Raw genomic sequence first — 14541 nt, 5'->3', positions numbered from 1 at the left:
TCAAGGAAGGACTTTGAAATCTCTTCTTTAGAGTGAATTGCACTCTAAGAACTTAGAAAGTTCTGGCTAGCCCGCACCGCACATGCACGAGTGCCTTCCCACCCGACATAGTCACGCGGTTTCTTAGTTTCCATGGAGCTGAGAAGTCGCGTTTCAACGGCTGTTGAACTTTTTTCGCTGCCTTCCCGCTCAAGCGGCTATTTTTTTCTGACTTTTTGTTGTCGTTCAGTTTCTTTCTTTTACCTTTTGTTTTGTTAAAAAAAAAAATCTTGTTATTTTTTGCGTTTCCGCAGCCACGGCCCGGCGGGGCCTGTTGCCATGATTCAGGTCTCGACCTTTGATTTAGCAGAGGCAGTGTTTCCATTCATGTCTCGGCCACAATCGGGTTTCAAAAAGTGCGGACAGTGTGCTCACCCTATTTCTCTCACGGATCTGCATCGTTGGTGCCTCCAGTGTTTGGGTCCAGACCACAGGGCTGATTCATGCACCCGTTGTTCTTCTCTTCAGAAGAGGACCCTCAAGAATTGCCAAATTCAGCAGCAGTTATTGTTCGGGTCCAGTATGGAGGGAGATTTGACACTGGCTCCGATGTCGACATCGCATCATTAGACATCCCAGGAATCCATCTCGGTGTCGCTGCCAGTGGGTAAGCCGGCTAAGAAGCCTTCCCCCACCCCTTCGGACCCTCAAGTCACTCCAGCAGTAAGCCAAGTCCTGCAGACCTCGAGGCGTCCTAAGAAACGCTCGGCTCCCATTGAGGTGAGTGCTTCATCATCGGCCTCCTCATCTCCGGAGCGCAGAGCGGCACCAAAGGTACTGGCGAAAAAGCAAGCGGTATCGGTGCAATCTCTTGACAAAATTGTAGCAATAATGCAAGTCCAACTACGGGAGCAGTTACAACTTTTACTTCCTGTCATGGCGACACTGGCTCCTCCGGTCTGGTCTGAGCTTTTGTTATCGGCATCGACCCTTGTGACACCAGTTCACTCTGATTCTTGGTTGCCGACACCGACCCTTAAGGCTCCGGTGCGGTCTGAACGTGTCTTGTTGGCACCGACTTTTGCAGAACCGTCATCTACGGTTGTGCCGCCTCAGCAAATGTCTTTTTCGATGCCGCCGATTCAGAGCCCTTCCTTCTACCAGTGTTTCCATCGCTGCTTACACAGCATCAGGGATCTCTACTTCATCCCAACCTGCAGTCTCTACACCTGACAGCTTGGTTCCTCTCAACGTAACCCCTCTCCAGTTTTCTCAACCTGGGAGAGACGTCCTGGAAGCTTCAAGGAAGCCTGCTACTAGACAATGCTACCATCAAAAGTGGACTAGATTTTCTGCTTGGTGTTCTTCTCATCATCATGAGCCACAACACTCCTCCTTGTCTTCAGTTTTGGATTACCTTTTGCACCTTTCTCATTCTGGCCTCATGTCTACATCGATACGAGTCCATCTTAGTGCAATTGCTGCTTTCCATCAGCCTCTTCAAGGGAAACCTCTCTCTGCTCATCCGGTGGTTTCCAGATTCATGAAAGGACTTTTCCATGTCAATCCTCCCCTCAAACCGCCTCCAGTGGTTTGGGACCTCAATGTTGTTCTTTCTCAGCTTATGAAACCTCCATTTGAACCTCTTAACAAGTCTCATCTGAAGTATCTCACTTGGAAAGTGGTGTTTCTCATTGGCCTCACTTCTGCTCGACGAGTCGGTGAGCTTCAAGCGTTGGTTGCTGATCCACCTTTTACAGTGTTCCATCATGACAAGGTGGTTCTTCACACTCATCCAAAATTCCTTCCTAAAGTAGTCTTGGAATTTCATCTCAAACAATCCATTGTTCTTCCAGTGTTTTTTCCAAAGCCTCATTCTCATCCTGGAGAATCTGCTCGTCATACTCTGGACTGAAAACGTGCTTTGGCTTTCTATTTGGAATGCACCAAATCACACAGAACTGCTCCTCAACTTTTTGTCTCCTTTGATCTGAACAAGTTGGGACGTCCTATCTCTAAGCGTACCATCTCCAATTGGATGGCAGCTTGTATCTCATTCTGCGATGCCTAGGCTGGATTACCTCTTCACAGTAAAGTCACAGCCCATAAGGTCAGAGCAATGGCAGCATCTGTGGCTTTCCTCAGATTAACACCTATTGAGGAAATTTGTAGAGCTGCTACTTGGTCCTCGGTTCATACCTTCACTTCTCATTATTGTCTGGATACTTTCTCCAGACGGGATGGACAGTTTGGCCAAACGGTATTGCAAAATTTATTCTCCTAAGTTGCCAACTCTCCCACCATCTCACTTTGGTTAGCTTGGAGGTCACCCACTTGTGAGAATACCTGCCTGCTTGTCCTGGGATAAAGCACAGTTACTTACCGTAATAGTTGTTATCCAGGGACAGCAGGCAGCTATTCTCACATCCCACCCGCCTCCCCGGGTTGGCTTCTCTGCTAGCTATCTGAACTGAGGAGACGCGCCCTGCGCTGGGCGGGAGGGTACTCGCGCATGCGTGGTGCGGGCGACTCGTAACTTCAAGTTTCTTCAAGCAGGTCTGCTTGTGAGGCGTCCGTATCAGGGCTCCGTTGGATGACATCACCCACTTGTGAGAATAGCTGCCTGCTGTCCCTGGATAACAACTGTTACGGTAAGTAACTGTGCTTTACCAACAAAAGTGGTCTCGGTTGTCTTCCTGGTGTCTTCTTCATCATCATGATCCAGCTTCCTAGGCAGTGGAATTGGTGTTGGTTTAACTACTTTTTCTGTCTGACTCGGGACTTAAGTCGACATCCATTAGAATCAGTCTTAGTGCTATTACTGCTTATCATGAACCAGTACAGGGAAAACCTCTTGCTGCTCATCCTTTGATCTCCAAATTCATGAAGGGGCTTTTCAGTGTGAAACCACCTCTCAAGCCTCCTCCACCTGTTGTCTGGGTCCTTAATGTGATTCTTTCCAGTCTGATGAAGCCGCCATTTGAACCAATTGCCTCAGCTCATTTCAAATATCTTACCTGGAAAGTAGTCTTTCTTATTGCTCTCACCTCTGCCAGGAGGGTCAGTGAGTTTCAAGCACTAGTAGCAGATCCACTTTTAAGTTTTCCATCATTATAAGGTGGTTCTACATACACATCCAAAGTTTCTTCTAAAAATTATCTCTGACTTTCATCTCAATCTATCGATTTTCTTACCAGTATTTTTTCCTAGGCCTCATTCTCATCCTGGAGAAGTAGCCTTGCATACTTTGGACTGTAAACGAGCTTTGGCTTATTACCTTGATCGCACAAAGCCTCATAGAACTTCTCCCCAACTCTTCATCTCTTTTGATCCAAACAAGTTGGGGCATCCTGTTTCCAAGAGAATGATTTCCAACTGGCTAACTGCCTGCATCTCATTCTGTTATACTCAGACCGGACTGACACTGGAGAGCCGTGTCACAGCCCATAAAGTTAGAGCTATGGCAGCTTCTTTGGCTTTCCTCATATCTACTCCTATTGACGAAATCTGTAAAGCTGCCACCTGGTTCTTAGTTCATACCTTCACTTCTCACTACTGTCTGGAGTCCTTCTCCAGGTGGGATGGGCACTTCGGCCAATCTATATTACAACATTTATTTTCCTAATGGCCAACTCTCCCACCATTCCATTCTGTTATCTTGGTTACTCATCAGTGAGAATATGCTGTCTGTTTGTCCTGGGACAAAGCATAGTTAATTACCGTAACAGGTGTTATCCAGGGACAGCGGGCAGATATTCTCACAACCCACCTTCCTCCCTGGGTTGGCTTCTTAGCTGGCTTATCTTAACTGAGGGACCGCGCGCCTACATCGGGCGGGAAGGCACTCGCGCATGCGCGGTGCGGACTAGCCAGATCTTTAAGTTCTTAGAGTACAATTCACTCTAAAGTGTCCGTACCTGGGCTCCGTCGGTGCCATCACCCATCAGTGAGAATATCTGCCTGCTGTCCCTGGATAACACCTGTTACGGTAAGTAACTGTGCTTTCCCTTGATATTGTGGATTTGTTTTCCCCTTCTACTGTGACCAAACATTAATAATATCTAGGAATTATTAGAAAAGGGATGGTAAACAAGACTAAGGATTTTATAATGCCTCTATCACTCAATGGTACAACCTCACCTTGAGTATTGCATTCAGTTCTGGTCATCTTATCTCAAAAAAGATATAGTGGCACTAGAAAGTGTTCAAAGAAGAGTAACCAAGATGATAAAGGAGATGGAGCTCCTCTTGTATGAGGAAAGAATAAAGAGGTTGGGGCTCTACAAAATCCTGAGTGGATCGATTTGTTTTTTTGTTTTGTTTTTTATTTTAAACTGCATCAAGATTTACAAAGACTAGGGGACACTCGATTAAGTTTCAGAGAGATACTTTTAAAAACCAATAGGAGGAAATATCTTTTCATTCAGAGAATAGTTAAGCTCTGGAATGCATTGCCAGAGGATGTGTGGAGAGCGGTTAATGTAGCTGGTTTTAAAAAAAGGTTTAGACAAATTCCTGGAGGAAAAATCCATAGTTTGTTCTTGAGACAGACATTGGGGAAGCCACTGCTTGCCCTGGATTGGTGGCATGAAATGCTGTTACTATTTGGGTTTTTATCAGGTACTTGTGACTTGGATTGGCCTCTGTGAAGACGAGATACTGGGCTAGATGGACCATTGATCTGCTCCAGTAAGGCTATTCTTATGTTCTTTCTTTTTGTATATTACATTGGAAAATAATAATAAAAAAATAATAAAATAGCTACAGCTTCCAGGACCTTTTTCAAGGTTATGGTTGTTGTAGAGGTCTTCTCCATCAGATGATCAGAGTAGAATATTACTTTCAGGACAGTGAACATGCAACTTCAAGAGTGGTCAACATTGTTCAGTCTCTCAGCTGGATAGTAAACTTCAAAAGAAGCAAACTGATAACCTATAACATCTTGGAATACTCTTTAATGCAATGCAAAGGAAGTCCATGTGCCTTGAATTACACTCAGGTCCTCGGGTCTATGGCAGCAACCTTAAAAGTGGTTCCTTGAGTGAGAGCGCATATGAATCGTTTCTAAGTCCTTGGTTCCCATTCTTGTAGGACTAGAGGTCTGATTTTCCATGGATGGCTTCTGTGTCATTTTCATTCATTTATCTGGCTGGAAAGTTGTCACCATGGGTTAGAGATCTCACTATCCGTTTTAAGCGGCTCAGGGCAAATAATAAAAACAGCTGCCTAGAACTGAGAGCAGTTGAGAAGGCTTTATTAACATTTGTGACTCATCTCACTATTCAGGATATTCTCTGACACTGCCACATCAGTGGCCTATGTGAACAGACAAGTAGGGACCACATCTAGAATAGATCTAGTCCTGGAGTCCTGCATGCTTTTTAGCTAGGCAGAGAAGCATCTCAGCTGTCTCAAGGTAGCATATATAGCAGGAACACAGAATGTTCAAATAGATTTCTCAGCAGGTGGTCTAGATCCATGGGAATTGGAACTGTCCAGTGTGGTATTTCAGCTAATTGTGGTATGGTGAAGTTGTCCAGTAATGGACTTGATGGCCACCAGCATTTCAAGATTCATGGCTTCAGCCGTTGAAGAGGGTAATCTCATGAGGCCTGAGTTTGATAGTTCAGTCTTGTACTCCGAGTGGCCTTCTGTATGTCTGTCTTCCTTGGCCTGTAGTAGGTTGTCATCTTTGGAGCATCACAGTGCATCTAGATTGTTATTCTAGTTGCTCTGGATTGGTCATGAAGACCAAGGTATGTGGATCTGATTTCACTTTCTGGTTGACTAGCCATTCAGGCCTCTTTGGAGCAAAGGCTTGTTACATCAAGATATATTTCTAATGGAGGATCTGTCACCCTTGCCTGGCTCTTGAAAAGGTAAGGCTGGGGTGCTAGGGTTACTCAGACGCAATAATCATTATTCTTCAAGTGAGAAAATGCTCTACTTCCATGGTATATGTTAGAATATGGAGGACATTTGCAAGTTGGTGCTCTGAAAGATTAACCTTTGCAGTGTTTGTCTTTGGTATCCGAGATCTAGCCTTCTTCCAGTCAAACCTTCAAAAAGGCTTAGTTTTAGATTCTTTTAAGTTTCAGGTAGCTAAATTGGCATGATTGAAGGGACACTTGCAGAATTTCTCATTGGCTGCGCATCCAAATGTTTTGCATTTCCTTGGAAGGGAACAGTTACTTTTGCTCTCCTCTTCATATAGTTTATCTGGAATGGAGTCACCTTCTGGCTTTAGGCCATTCCTAAGTGGCTCAATTGGAGCTTTCTGAAGGTTTTTTCTGAAAGATAAGATACTGAAAACAGTATGTCTAGTAGGTATTAATATGGCTGGAAGAATTTTAAAACTTTATTCCCTATGTCAAGATCCCTTCCATTTTAGAAGCTGATGCTTCACACTGTACCATACTTTCTTCCTATGGTCATATCTTCCTTTCTTGTTAACAAGCCAGTAGATCTTCTATCCTTTTGTAGGGAAGACTTGGGTGATCAAGTTTCCTCCTCGGATCAGATACTAATATAATAAGCAGAAATTGAGGTTACCAGTGAGTTTGTTGGACAAACTATTCATTCTGTTTGGAAATTTTCAAAAGGGACAAGCTGCCTCTAAATCAACTGCTTGCTGATTATAAGAAGCTATTATGTCAGCTTACATCCTAATAGGTAGAGGTCCCCAAAACTTTATGGGCCCATTCTATAAGAGGGAGAGGTCTGTCTGATATCACTGTCTGATATCTGGACTTGGTTTTGTACTTTATCTAAACATTATAGGGTTGACATGGCCTGGCAATAAGCTGACTTCTCAGGGCAGCAGTTGCTACCTACCCTTCTTAAGGTTTGCTTTTTAATAACCCAATCATCTGAGGACATTGAGGAAAGAGAAATTTAGCTCTTAACCTGATAATTTTCTCTTAGTCCTTCAGACTATATTCCAAAATCCCATGCTTTGTGAAGTGTGTGTTTTTTTTCTGGTTTGTTTCTAACATTGTCTTTTTTTTGTTCAGTTTGAATTCTCTTTGTAGAGGTTTTTACTTGTTTAATTACTACAATTCCAGGTATAGTTTGTTGTTTTTGGTGCTTCAAAGAAGGATAAAGGTTATTCTCCTCACTCGGCAGTATTTTCATTTCATTGCTTGCGTGTGAAAATAATTATAGGAGCTACATACAGAACTTAAACAGCACACCACAGTTCTGCATTCTCTATCTTCACCTGCCTGACAATGGTCATAACATCTGATCTTCTGAAATAGTCTGAAAGACTAAAGGAAAGAAAATGATTAGGTAGATCTAACTTCTCCTTGTTTGAGAGAACAGATAGCTGTTAGCCAAAAAATTGTCAAAGTTTATTAATATAGCATAGCCAATGTGGATTATAGCTGTGAAAGTTGTGTGTGTGAGTGTCGTCTCTTTGGCAGTTTTTGGAGCTGATGTTTTCATTTTCTGTAACGCAGCAGAAGAAGAAAGGCAAGAAGGACACTATAGTGGGGAACAAGAGGAAGCAGTCTGACAATGCTAACGAGTCTGAAATTAAAGTGGCCAAAAAGAACACTGCAAACTCTGAAAATGGTAAGGTACATTTGATGTGGCTATCCCATGCATTGCTTGAGGCTGAGATTTTCTGCATTGTGCTGGCATGGCATGGGAGCTTGGTAACAGCATGTGATGTCTAGGTTCAGATGTGGATTTTTGTGGGAAATTTTCCATGAACAAATGGGGCATGTAGCTCTATGGAACTTGTGTGTAGGCCTCAGGAGGTAGTAGTAATGTCATCTGGTTTTGTGTTTCTCCAGCCTTACTAGTTTCCTTGTATGTAGTCTTTGTAAAGTCTTACTTTGAACTGGAGGAGGGATGGGGGCTGAAGATTGAATTTGACCTTTGATATAGCTGTGGTAAACTGCACCAGCAAGCATGTAGAAATAGACAGACTGGGCAAATTAAGTAGCCTAATTTTGATTTGTTTTAATATTTTTATGAAAGACTTGGGATTATTCACTAAGGTGGAAAGAGGTGTGCTCTGTGTGTGCATTAGCTGATGCTCAGCCTGTAATCCTTAAAGAAATTGGTGGAGAGGGGATGTCTTCAACCCATTCTCAACTTATGAGAACTTAAATTCATACAGAAGTCATTTTTTATTTATTCTCAAACTCTGTATTTAAATAGTTAGTTATTTAATAAATTAAGTTAATATTAACTTAATTTATTAAATAACTATTTAACTACAGAGTTTGAGAATAAATAAAAAAATGCAAATCTTGAAGCCGTGACCAGTGAGGATTCAACACATAATTCTACCCGTGAAAGACTGTGTACATGGGACGGTGGAGTGGTGTTTGAGGTCTTCTGCAAAGATAGCATATTATGTGTATGAAGCAAGAAGATTTGGAACAAGCATAAATATCTTAGAGTATTTTCATGGAGTTTGTAGATTGGAAACTCTAAGTTGAAATAGTACATCATTCATTTTCACTTCAAATTGACTAATGTTAAGTTCATACTAGAATTATTCCAGTTACCCAAAAGGCCCAACAAGGAAGTGATGTGTAGAAAACTCCAAAGCATTTTAGATACCATCTCCCTCTACCCAACTCCACAAGGACGAGACACATCTCATCAGGTGTGCAAATAGGATCCTTTCATCCCACAGCCCCTCCAACAGTCAGAATAAAACACTGGTATATGATAATTCCCTTGTAGTATTCAACCCAATCATCCCCATCCAGCTCAAACCCCAGGTCCGCGGTTCCTGGCTCTATTGGTCTGGTCATAGGTTCTTCCCAATCTTGACCTTTTAATAATACACTTGTACAGGGAGAGCTCACCTCTAGGTGCCATCCTATTCTGACTCAATATAATATTAACTGCATTGGGCTCTAGATCCTTGAAGGTTGCCTTTAATCTTCATGCAAAATTCAGACCAGTAACACATATTTGTAGCAGAGGAGTCAAAAGTTCAAAACAGACTTAACATCATAAGAATTGCAGCTGCTGGGTCAGACCAGTGGTCCATTGTGCCCAGCAATTCGCTCCCACGGCGGCCCTTAGGTCAAAGACCAGTGCCCTGAGACTAGCCTTACCTGCGTATGTTCCGGTTCAGCAGGAACTTGTCTAACTTTGTCTTGAATCCCTGGAGGGTGTTTTCCTCTATAACAGCCTCCTGAAGAGCCTTCCAGTTTTTTACCACTCTCTGGGTGAAGAAGAACTTCCTTACGTTTGTACGGAATCTATTCCCTTTTAACTTTAGAGAGTGCCCTCTCGTTCTCTCTACCTTGGAGAGGGTGAACAACCTGTCCTTATCTACTAAGTCTATTTCCTTCATTATCTTGAATGTTTCCATCATGTCCCCTCTCAATCTCCTCTTTTAAAGGGAGAAGAGGCCCAGTTTCTCTAATCTCTCACTGTACAGCAACTTCTCCAGCCCCTTAACCATTTTAGTCGCTCTTCTCTGGACCCTTTCGAGTAGTACTGTGTTCTTCTTCATGTATGGCAACTAGTGCTGGTCACAGTATTCCAGGTGAGGGCGTATCATGGCCCGGTACAATGGCATGATAACCTTCTCCGATCTATTCATGATCCCCTTCTTAATCATTCCCAGCAATCTGTTTGCCCTTTTTGCCGCCACCACACATTGCGCGGATGGCTTCATTAACTTGTTGACCAATATCCCAAGTCTCTTTCCTGGGGGGTCTCTCCAAGTACTGCACCGGACATCCTGTATTCGCGACTTCAAGGCTCCGGCTGCAATACAACGGATAGCCTTATAGAAATCCCCACGAAGAGAAGGTAAGGAAAAGGGAGGGAGGGAAATGCACAGCCGGCAGGAGAGAGGGGGCTACCAGACCGCACGCTCGTTCACCATGCATGCTCACTCTTAACTGCAGAGACAAGACCATTCATTGCTCCATGAGGATGGTTTTGTCCCCGTACTCGCGGTGACCTTTTTTTGTCACCGTTTCGGCGGGTTACCCGCTGTGTCTTTCTCTAATTCAGACTTCTAGGAACCTGATACATGCACATGACAAACTGTTTAGTTGAACATTCCTTAGCATCCAGGCTGCAACACCCTGATTGGTTGTTATCCTTCTTACAAGCAAATGAAAGTAGAGAAACTAACATTTCCCAGTGATATCACTGGTACAAAGGACTTCTAGTCCCTGACCAATGTCTCAACAGTGCAGGCTGAGACTGCATCACTTGGTTGAGCTTATTTGCCTTACTCCCAGTTTTCCTTGGGTCCCAAGCCCCAGGTCCACATCAGGATTACCATCATTGTGGCTGTATTTACATTACATTTACTTGCTTCTCTACGGAAAACCTCAATTAGCAGGTGAGTGAACGACTCATTAGGCTAGTATGTACACACAGTGTGACTCTCCTAGTCTTGGCATTGTGCTTTGTGCATCTAGATTCTGTGTTGTCTCTGGTTTAATTCGGGGGTATGGGCAGTGTGAAGTAACTGAGTAGAAAGCATGTGGACAGGGTAACATTCAAATAAAAGCTAGTGGGTAAGATATAATTCCGCCTTGGATTGGTTTTGGCTGCTAAAATGCCTTCATTATAAGACGGCAAGCCTTATGTTCAGAGTATGACCTTTAGTATATCATTTTCTTGGTTATGCTTTCAGAGCTGGCTACTGGAAAGTGCACAAATGCTTTTACTCAGGTTAATAGCCTGATCATGTGCTATAAATTGTTGTTTTTTTTCAGAAAAGAAAGAGGGGGATGATGCAGCTGAACAGGACTTGAAAACTGTAAGTATCTGCTAGCTGGATTTATTGAAAACTTTTTCTATTTTTAATATTCAGTTTATCAGAATTGGTTTGCATTCTCATGACAGTAGAATGCCTTTTTAATACTGGGTGATATGTGTAACAGTTTAATATGATGTAATATTGTGTACTTGTTGTAAGATGGAAAAATGAATAAAGAATTTGGGGGAAAAAAAACTGGGTGAACATGGATGAAACATACTAGGTGCTCTTAAAACCCCCAGAAAACTCTCTCCCTCACCATTACCCCTGCTCATGTTAGGGAGCCAAGATTTGAGCAGGCTGAATGCTGGAAGAGGCTCTCACTCAGAGCATGCAACCACTGCTCTTCCTGCATGTCCTCCAAAGCAGACATACTGTGCTTTTGATTCAGTAATAAGGTACATCTACATGTCTAACCTCTTAATTTCTTGTTCTGTTAGGAAGGGGCAGATGAAGGGAAGGAGAAGGAAGAATCTGGTAAGTGTGAGCTGGCTTGAAATCTGCAAGTACATCACTTATAAGCAAATTCAATTTGAAATAGCAAAACACATTCAGTATAACTCTCTTTTACCTCCTAAGGTAAGCATGCCATGAGAATTTTTAAATTGAGCACATAAACCACTGGATTGGTTTGATAAAGGCTTCTCACTGCTTTAGTGTATTCCCATCTGATCCTTTCAAACACAGAAACACTGACCTTTACAGACCCAAGTGGTACCTTACTGTCAAAATCTAATTATGAACGAGGATGTATCAGACAATATAGTAACATAGTAGATGACAGCAGATAAAGACCCGAATGGTCCATCCAGTCTGCCCAACCTGATTCAATTTAAAAAAAAATTTTTTTCTTCTTTAGCTATTTCTGGGCAAGAATCCAAAGCTCTACCCAGTACTGTGCTTGGGTTCTAACTACTCTCTGTCAAAGCTCACTCCAGCCCATCTATATCCTCCCAGCCATTGAAACCCTGCCCACTCATCCACATATACATATACAGACACAAGCCGTGCAAGTCTGCCCAGTTCTGGCCTTAGTTCTTTAATATTTACTATCCTTTCTGATTCTAGATCCTCTGTTCATCCCACATTTTTTTTTTAAACTCTGTCACCATGTTCCTCTCCACCACCTCTCTTGGAAGTGCATTCTAGGCATCCATCATCCTCTCCGTAAAGTAGAATTTCCTTACATTGCTCATGAGTCTACCATCCCTCAACCTCAAATTATGTCCTCTGGTTTTACCATTTTCCTTTCGCTGGAAAAGATTTTGTTCTACGTTAATACCTTTCAAGTATTTGAACGTCTGAATCATATCTCCCGTGTCACTTCTTTCCTCTATGGTATACATATTCAGGGCTTCCAGTCATTTTTGTCGCCCTCTGGACCGCTTCAAATCTTTTTATGTCCTTCACCAGATACGGTCTCCAAAACTGAACATAATACTCCAAGTAGGGCCTCACCAATGACCTATTCAGGGGCATCAACACCTTCTTCTTTCTACTGACTACGCCTCTCTTTATACAGCCCAGGATCCTTCTGGCAGCAGCCACTGCCTTGTCACACTGTTTTTTCGCTTTTAGATCTTCGGACACTATCACCCCAAGGTCCCTCTCCCCGTCCGTGCATATCAGCCTCTAACCTCCCAGCATGTACAGTTCCTTCTGATTATTAATCCCCAAATGCATTACTCTGCATTTCTTTGCATTGAATTTTAGTTGCCAGATATTAGACCATTCCTCTAACTTTTGCCAGCACAGAGTTTGAAGTGCGCTTGCGCGCTAAGGGTTTTATGATGATAGATGTAGAAAAGCTTAGAGCACTGCTATACAGATCTACTTAATGAAATTAATACAGCAGTTAGGGGTAAGAAACAGATATGAACTTATGCATTGTTTTGGCATTGGCTTGTTTCTAGGTTCTGCTTTAACTATGGAAGAAGAAATCACTCAGATAAAAAAGAAGCTGCAGGCGGGTAAGAAGACTCAAGATGGGCAGAAGAAGAGGCAGCGGGACCGCCTGATGGAAAAGTATGAACCGGTCACATTCTTCTAGATCAGTAATTTATTAATCATTCTGCTTTCACATTCTGGGGTCTTTGGTACCATCTGCTAGAATGAGATTGTTAACATTTAGTTTCTTTCTTATTTTTTTTTCAAATTCTTTATTCATTTTTTCATCTTACAACAAGTACACTATATTACATCATTTAAAACTTTTACACATCACTTTAATTTCTTTCTATTGTCATCATAAATACATAAATTTATTCCCTCCCCACCCACTCTTCCCACAACTAAACTAAACTAGACTAAACCTTAAGTTTATATACCGCATCCTCTCCATAAAGATAGAGCTCGGCACAGTTTACAGGTAATTCAATAAATGAGGGAAAGACATAATAAGAAATTAGAGGTTTTAAAGAGGATAGATAGCTTTACATTTTAAATAATATTTCAATCAAAAATATCATATAAATATTGTATTCTTATCTATTGATTAAACCTTTAAATAGAACTTTATACCATCCCCCCCATGTATAAATATACTGTCAGTGGAAAATGATGTCAAATCATTACAATAATTTGTCAATGGCCCCCAGATCTTTTTAAAATTATTATAATTCCCTTTCTGTATAGCAATTATTCTTTCCATTTTGTAAATGTGGCACAACGAATTCCACCAGAATGTATAGCTAAGATTATTGTAATTTTTCCAATTACTGGTGATATGTTGCATGGCGACTCCTGTCATTATCAGTAAAAGTTTATTACTTGATGATATTTGACTCTTTGTTCTCATTAACATACCAAACAGAATAGTTTCATATGATAGAGCTACATGGTTTTCCAATAAACAATTTACTTGAGACCAAATTGATTTCCAAAAAGCCATGATAAAGGGACAGTAAAATATTAAATGATCTAAGATCCCTGCTTCCAGATTACAGTGCCAGCATCTATTAGACTTAGAGCTATCCAACTTTTGTAAACGAACAGGAGTCCATAATGCTCTATGTAACCATTTAGATGTAACATTAAGATTTGTTAGTAATTTAACAGCAATTTCTATTATTAACTCAACTAATCAATCCATATGGCTAAACTCCAAAATTCAAATTGGCGGTTTCAAGGTCGTCTGGAAACATTGGATAATTGCAGGAATTAGAACTTTAAATGATGTAATTTCTAATGGTAAGCTGCTGGATTTTACACAATTGCAACATAAATTTGGGCTTCATAAATCACAATATTTTCGTTGGTTGCAATTGAAGCAGGCCATTCAGGCAGGTTTCCCTGAATGGAAAAATTTGAATACTCAATCTAGTATAGAATTTTTATGTTTTCAGGCGGACTTTCTGGGACATCAGGCCGCACAGTGGTATAAAACTATTAGTGATTTGGCTAAAAAAAAGCCTAAAAATGGTCTGAGGGATATTTGGAGCATTGAGATTAAGCATAATATTTCAGCATCTCAATGGCCACAAATTTGGTCTTGGAGAATGAGATGTACAATGTCAGCGTCTATGAGACAAACTTGGTTTTTTTTTTGTTACATAGAGCTTTTTGGACCCCAGTTAGATTGCAAAAGTTAAATAGTTCTTTGTCTAATAGATGCTGGCATTGTAATCTGGATGTAGGGACTTTGGATCATCTCTTGTTCTATTGTCCCCATATCTTAGCCTTTTGGAACTCAATCTGGGATCAAGTAAATTGTTTATTGGAAAACCATGTAGTGTTATCTTATGATACTGTGCATTTTGGTATGTCTATGAGAAAAAAGAGTCCGATATCAATGTGTAATAACAAAC

General features: G+C 41.5%; 1 protein-coding gene across 3 annotated transcripts in view; it reads left to right on the top strand.

The window, feature by feature from the left end:
- Positions 1 to 14541, top strand: part of LOC117350699 (A-kinase anchor protein 8-like) — a 72885-nt gene that overhangs the window by 22767 nt on the left and 35577 nt on the right. For 2 of the 3 annotated variants that reach the window (XM_033925197.1, XM_033925199.1), the window contains exons 5-8: positions 7440 to 7554; positions 10692 to 10735; positions 11176 to 11212; positions 12649 to 12760. In XM_033925197.1, the coding sequence (XP_033781088.1) occupies positions 7440 to 7554; positions 10692 to 10735; positions 11176 to 11212; positions 12649 to 12760 (308 nt within the window). The remainder of the gene's footprint in view (positions 1 to 7439; positions 7555 to 10691; positions 10736 to 11175; positions 11213 to 12648; positions 12761 to 14541) is intronic. The other variant, XM_033925198.1, reaches the window with a different exon arrangement.

The sequence above is a fragment of the Geotrypetes seraphini genome, chromosome 16 (assembly GCF_902459505.1).
Source record: "Geotrypetes seraphini chromosome 16, aGeoSer1.1, whole genome shotgun sequence".
NCBI lineage: Eukaryota > Metazoa > Chordata > Amphibia > Gymnophiona > Dermophiidae > Geotrypetes > Geotrypetes seraphini.
Note: the sequence above shows the minus strand (reverse complement) of the source record. Positions and strands in the feature narration are given on the sequence as shown.